Source organism: Buceros rhinoceros, unplaced genomic scaffold, assembly GCF_000710305.1.
Source record: "Buceros rhinoceros silvestris isolate BGI_N320 unplaced genomic scaffold, ASM71030v1 scaffold25722, whole genome shotgun sequence".
NCBI classification, from domain to species: Eukaryota; Metazoa; Chordata; class Aves; order Bucerotiformes; family Bucerotidae; genus Buceros; species Buceros rhinoceros.
The window spans coordinates 10,638-17,255 of NW_010397512.1; the positions used below are offsets into that span (position 1 = coordinate 10,638).

Consider the following 6,618-nt stretch of genomic DNA (forward strand, 5'->3'; position numbering starts at 1 on the left):
TCCAGCCATCTCCATGGCCACTTTTTCCTTTTTTCCTTCCTTTCTTCTTTCCTGCCTTCCTTTCTTGCACACCCCTCGTTTCCACACCCCCATCCACCTTTGGTGACTGTCTTTCACCTCAGATACCACCAGTCATAGTTGTATCGGTTCGGGGGTGTGCGGCCACTGAACACATTCCAGCGCCACTGGTCGATGAGGTAGCCGAAGGGCAGGAAGGCAATCTTCTCCAAGGCCATCTTCAGCAGGTAGTTGATGTTGCTCTCTGCGTGAAACAGAGCCTGAACCAGGTTGGGGAGGAGTCTGGCTGGGCAGCACTATGGCCACTAGACTTTTTGTGGGCAAGAGGGTGAGCAGATCTGGATGAGAAATGGGACCAGCATTTAGACACGTAATTTTGCTCCCCAGAGAAGGCTTTGTAGGACACAGGAGGTTTCTTTAGATACAGCTCCTGCTTAGGGCAACACGTGCCTTTTTACTGAGTGAGGCCAATGCGAGTGACAAGTGTGGTGTCCCCTTCCCTTCAGCCTGGCTCTCAGAGTGAGAAGGTCTTTGGTGAGTGTAACTCTAATGGTTCTCTCTTCACACGTTCAACCTGGGGCCTCAGGGTGAAGGGGGTTTGATCTGCAGGTCTGTCACACCACTGCCAAGGTGATTCACGGTTTAGACCCAGAACCAGAGTCAGCTCTAGGACAGCCACCACCATATCGTGAGGAGCACAGGGGCTGGTGACCCTCTGCTTTTCCCACTGCCTCAAAGAAACTGGGGAAGGAAGGTTGGAGAAAGACCTGCTAGAAACCCAGCTGAAGCTGTGGGATCAGAGAGGGGTTGGCAGCGCTGCCCCGAGGGGCTATTGGCTGCCATCACTGTGGTGGCACCGCTGCCAAGGGCTGGTTAGTTGGACAGCGATGCCTTGAGGCAGGGACCATCTGCTCCATGGTGTTTATGCAGCATCGGCCCAACGCTCTTGGCGGCTGCGATGGCTTCCCCGTCATGAAACATGTTTAATGACAAGGCAGGGGTTCCCGGGACTGTCCCTCCTCCGCAGAGCAGCTGCCTGTGGCAGGAGTCTGTGAACGCTCCGTTTCCTCCGCCGCCGTCTGCTTTGACGTGTCAGCCGAGAGACGTTGGACAGGGGGAGAGACTCTTGCCAAGCCGGGCAGTGCCCTGCGGTGACAAGTCCTCCTCTACTGCGCTGGCTGTCAGGCAGATATGTCACCCCCTGACTGTCCTCATGACTGTGCACCTAAGCGCTGAGTGCCACCTCCACAGAGCTACACCGGGAGCTCCTGGGCTGGATGTCTATTGGCGAGGGAGGGGGGAACGCTGGAAAGGTCAAAACCGATCAAGCACAAAGATGCTGTTTCCAGGTTTAGGGCTCTGATGGTGAAGGAAAGGGCACAGATAAGCTCTGGAGAGCATCCATCCTGCTCTCAGGAGTGAAGAGGATGGAGCCATGAAGGGTCCTACATGGACCCAAGGAGCCAAGAAGGGGCCGTGCATGGACCCATGGAGACAAGACATCTCCTACATGGACCCATGGAGGCAAGGAACCAAGTGTAGGTGAAAGGCTCGCATTGGCCATGGGGTCTTGCCTGCTTTGGGCTGCGTGGCCAGACTGCAGCCCACCCTGGCATGTGCCAAACCCTTCCTGTTGCCACAGGCAGTGCCTGAGCCCTCCAGGCAACTCCCCAAGGCTGCTGCCATACCTGTGTCCTCGGTGGCATTGCTGAGGAGACCGATCTTCTTGAGGTGGTTGGGGGTAGAGACAGACAGGGACATGACATCACCAATGGCCTCATGGAAGCCAGGGTTGGCCCCACTGCGGAAGGAGACGGGCTGGTCCTTGTACTGCAGGTAGTACTGGACATGGCCCATCTCATGGTGCACCGTGAATAGCTGCTCCATGGTCACCGTTGTGCACTGCTTAATCCTGCCGGGTGAAAACACACCGTGGCCTGAGCTGGGTGAGGCATGCCAGTGCCTGTGCACCCCCTCGATGAGAAGGACGCTGAGAAGGTGGCCGCAACCCATGGGGTAGGGGAAAAAACCACTGGAGGAAAAGGCAGGGCAGCATAGTGCCCCAAGACCTTACCCCAGAAGGTGACAGATTGGTCTGCATGGCCAAGCTGAGGGTACCCAAAGTGGTGACCACCAAGGAGTATGGAGGAGGGTCACCCTGTAGCCCTTGGGCCATGCACACTCCCACGCACCTGAAGTCCTTGCGGTTGTAGAAGTCCCAGGCTGAAGCGTGACACACCACCTCCCGCTTGTCTGTTGGCTTCTCAAGCATGGACTTCTCCCAAAACTCGGGGGGCATCTCCAGCAGCCCCAGGGAGGTGAAGAACTCCTCCGAGACCCGGAACATGTGGGTGGCATTCCAGCCCTGGTGGGCAGCAGGCAGTAGGTTACAGCTGAGGAAGGGGCTGCCAAAGGGGCTGCCCATGCCGTGGACATTGCCTCTGATGCTCTCCCAGCACTGTGGGTATGAGGTGGGTCCTTCTAAAGGACCAGGGTCCTGCCCCTTTCACCTTGATGGGGAGCCCTGGTACCAGAAATGGGGTGAACATTCCTAAGAACCACTGAACATTGCGGCTGGTGCCCAGCATGGACAGGAAAGGGGAGCAGGGCTGATGCTGCAGGAGGGCTTGGAGCTGTGTGATGGCGTGGTCACAGCCCCCAAGCTGGGGACTGGCACCGATCCCACCTCACTGTCCTTCCTCTTTGCCTCTTTGGTCATTGCCAGAGAGGGAGTGGAGGAAATTCTTTGTCCCTTCCCCTCCCAGACACGGCTTTTCCACTGTCCTCTTTGCAGGTATGAGAAGCCACTCACATGGGGTCAATGTTATGCGCAAGCCTTGGCCAACACCCCCAGTTTTTGCCCCCCTGTTGCCACCAGTGAGTCCCTCTGCCCATCACCTGCTGCACCATGGTGCTTGTGACATCGAGGTTGGGCTTTTCGGGGTAGGGGACCATCATGTCATAGATGTTGTTCCACTGCTGAGCCCACATGTTGCCTGAGGAGAGAAAACAGCTGGAGCAGAGCTGGTGGTATGTCGGGAAGAAGAGAAATACAGTGATAACTGGGAGCTCCCTGTCCCACTGCGGCCCTGTGTGTACCACTTTGATCCCACTAGCACCCCTGGGCACAGGCTGGGGTGGGGTCCCTCCTCTTACCCAGGAGGTGAGCAGGGATGGGACCCTTCAAGTTGATGTATTTGGGGCCGTAGTAGTCATACAACTTCCTCCGGACGAAGGCGTGCAGGTTGAGGTAGAGCGGCTCCAGCTGTTTGTAGATGTCCTCCAGGTCATCCTCGAAGGAGGCTGAGTCGTACCAGGAGCGCCAGTAGCTGCCTGTGTCGCTGTATCCTGCCAGGGAGGCAGTGATGGCACTTGGGGATGGTCCAGGGGCTGCCCCCCACCCATCCCCAAGAGCTTGCACCATCAGACAGCAGTAGATTTTTGCCCCTTCCTCAAGGTGCTGGCACGAGAGAAATGGAAGTTGGGTGCCTGGCTGCGTGTGGGATGGGGAGAGCAGCAGGGCACCCCATTGCCTCAGTTCCCACCTGGATCCCTGACCACTTCCTGCATCTCCCCATCCCGTTTGTACCATCCATCCTATAGGCCTCATTGCTCAGCTTCACGAACTCCTCGTACGTGGCACGCAGTGGGTTGCCCGAAGCGTTGTGCCACCCCTCCCAGGCGTAGAGCAGCTGCTTGTAGCTGCGGGAGGTGGCCATGATATCTGAGATGTCTGGGACAGAGGGGACAAGTAGGACATGAGAGAGGGGTAGGACAAGGTCACAACCCACAGCAGCTCGGCAGTGGTGCCACCAGCATTGCGCCAGACCCAAATACCCACCCTCACCCCAGGTCAGCCCTGATGAACACGAGTGTGTCCTGCCAACCCCAACCCACTGGGGATGTGGAGACCAGGACAAACTCATGGCCATGGGGTGCTCAGCACCCCGCAGGGGCAGAGGGACAAGGGCCATACCTGGCTCCAGGTCCCAGCAGGTACCGTTGTTGGGCAGGCACACCTTGGCCGTGGAGTAGATTCTGTCCATGGTGCTCAGGATGGTGTTGTACTGAGGGGAAGGAAAAGACGTTGGGGCTTGGAAGGGGATGGGAATGGCCCTTCAGGAGGGATCTACAGACTTGCCAGCTCTGGAGTGTGTGTGTTTAGGAGGATGTGGAGGGGGATCACTGTGTTTACACAGCGCGTTTTTGGTGAGAGAAGTGTGTTATCACTCAGAGTTTTACACCCTTCACATGGTGGGAGCAGGGAGGCTCTATGGGACAGACAACCTGCGCACAGCCGCTTGACGAACCCCTCTTGAACGTGACGTAAGCGCTCGCGGTGTCCCAGAGCAGAGCTATTTATAAAGCTCTTTGTTAGCGGGGCTGCTTATCTATTTCTGAGAACTTCAGAACAGCAAACAATAGCAACAGGAGGTTTCCTGGAACCTGCCTGGGGAGCCCATTCCCAGGGAAGGAAATTCCTCTGCTCTGCCCCTCTCTCCGCTCCCATTCTTCTGCTCCGTTGGGGCAGAGGGGATGGAGACAGGGATGGTGGTGGCTGAGGTATGGACCTGCCGAGGGACGGGTGAGTCACGGCTGATGTGCAGGCAGATGTCTCGCTGTTATTTGGTAGAGGCAGGGGTGGGGTTTCCTGGAAGGAACCAGGGCTGACTCTTCTCTGGAAAGGACTGTGTCTCCGGGCTCTTCCCGGGTTTTGGTGGATAGGGCTGTCAGGTAGCCATGGGCCGGCTGGAGGGGATGGCAGTGCCAGCATCCCTGTGCACGTGCAGAGGCGAGTGGCTGTCAGCCACTCAGCCTGGGCAACACTTTTATGCACGGAAATTGAAATCACATTGCATTTAGGTAAAATGCCCTGAAAGCTCAGCACCATGACAGGGAAGGTTCAGGATGTCCCGATGTCCCTAGGGCAGAACACGCCCGAGGCCCACCACAGCCCTTCTGGGCTCACCGGGAGGGCTCAGGAGCTGGGTGGCTGCAGCAGCCCTGCTTTATCAGTGGGCTGCATCACCAAAGAGCCTGAGGGGTTGAGCCTGGCTGGTCTCCAGGTGACGTCCAAGGCTGTTCTGTGTAAGCAGGAAATCTCCAGTTCCCACTGGGATACCTCCAAGATGAGATCAGGGCTGGATAACGGGGCCAGCAGGCACCCTGAATCCCCTGGAGATAGCACCCTCCTCACAGAGAAGCCCTCCGGAATGTGATGGAGGGGCAATGGGCCAGCAACAGAGCCTGGAGGTTTGAGAAAGGTCCCTTTAAGGGGTTTTGCAGCACCCCAGCAAGGTCCAGGGCTCAGCTGGCATCTCGCCTACCTGTTCTCTCTTCTCCAGCGGCAGGTTGGAGGGTCCCAGGGTCTGGATGGAGCCGATGATTTTCCTCAGCTGCAGGTCACTGAAGTTGCTCCATATGCTGCCGAAGACCTCCTTGGCTTTTTTCCCCCACAGCTCCGTGAAGTTTTGCTCCTCCAGCGATGCCTCGACCTGCATTGAGAGGGGACATGGGGACTCAGGACCAGCCCTGGGACATGCCACCACCCAGGTGACGGTTTGGGGTCTAGGTTCAGAGCCACAAGGGTTTGTAGGAGTCAGAGGGGATGGGACACGAAGTGGCAGGCAGGGCTGTCCCCAGTCCGTGACGTTCATCGATAGAGACATTAGCTTCCAGCCAACGCGGCAACATCTGCAGCCCCCGCTCGCCCACGGCGCTCCCAGTGAGCACCCGACAGGGTACTCGTCCTTTGCAGACACTAGAGGTGGCTCTGGGGTGTCACAGCCCGGATAGAATGGGGATGCCGGGACAGGGGTGTCCGTGCCACGCAGGCAGGGTGTCCGGGTGCTCTGAGGTGGCTCTGGCAGCTGCCAGGCTCCAGTATCAGAAGGAGCTCAGAGGTCTGGCTTCGTGTTATTCCTCTTCCTGCTGTTTCTCACCTTTGCAGAAGCCCAAAGGAAAACTACAAAGATGCCACATTCACTTTTCTCCTTCCCGTATCTCCTTGCTAGATCTAGACATTTCTCCTTTGGCTCTCCGCAGCTCCTGCCCTACAAGTGCCATCTCTGGGTTTCTCCTTTGCCCTGAGCCCCTGGTTTGGGGTCTCTCCCTGTCCCCCATCTCCTGCCAGCCCTGACCTCCCTTCCGGGCCGTGGGACAGCCGGGAGCTGCCTGCACCGTGGGGGTTTATTTAGGCAGCTGGAGCTGTGGGCAGCGGCCACGGTTGTGGGACAGGGTGTATTGCAGGTGTCAGCTGTATTTTTGGGAAACACTGATCTTTCGAGAGTGCTCCGGCCCCGGCAATGCGCAGGATGGAGTGGGAAAGTGCAAAGTGCCTGTTTGCTGTCCATGAGCCATCCAGGCGTGATTGATGGAGCTCATTAGCTGTTAGCCATGCCCCTAACGAGCCTGGTTTGTTTTATTTTAATCTTCACATTCCCTCAGCTGGCAGCAGGGAGTGAGGGGAGTTATGGTGCGGCAGGGCTGGAGGCTGCCGAGGGCAGGCACCCACATGGCTGAGCGACACGGGGGTGGAGATGCCAAAAGTGCCGGGTGCCCCTGGCTGCTCTCTGCTGGGGGCCCCGCATCTCCCTCGGA

General features: G+C 57.8%; 1 protein-coding gene across 1 annotated transcript in view; it reads right to left on the bottom strand.

The window, feature by feature from the left end:
- Positions 1-5,519, bottom strand: part of ACE (angiotensin I converting enzyme) — a 13,641-nt gene extending 8,122 nt beyond the window's left edge. The window contains exons 1-8 of the mRNA XM_010146294.1: positions 5,346-5,519; positions 3,995-4,085; positions 3,608-3,751; positions 3,175-3,366; positions 2,917-3,014; positions 2,211-2,383; positions 1,707-1,930; positions 118-262 (exon numbers count right to left, since the gene is read on the bottom strand). Of these exons, the coding sequence (XP_010144596.1) occupies positions 118-262; positions 1,707-1,930; positions 2,211-2,383; positions 2,917-3,014; positions 3,175-3,366; positions 3,608-3,751; positions 3,995-4,085; positions 5,346-5,519 (1,241 nt within the window). The remainder of the gene's footprint in view (positions 1-117; positions 263-1,706; positions 1,931-2,210; positions 2,384-2,916; positions 3,015-3,174; positions 3,367-3,607; positions 3,752-3,994; positions 4,086-5,345) is intronic.
- Positions 5,520-6,618: the final 1,099 nt, after the last annotated feature.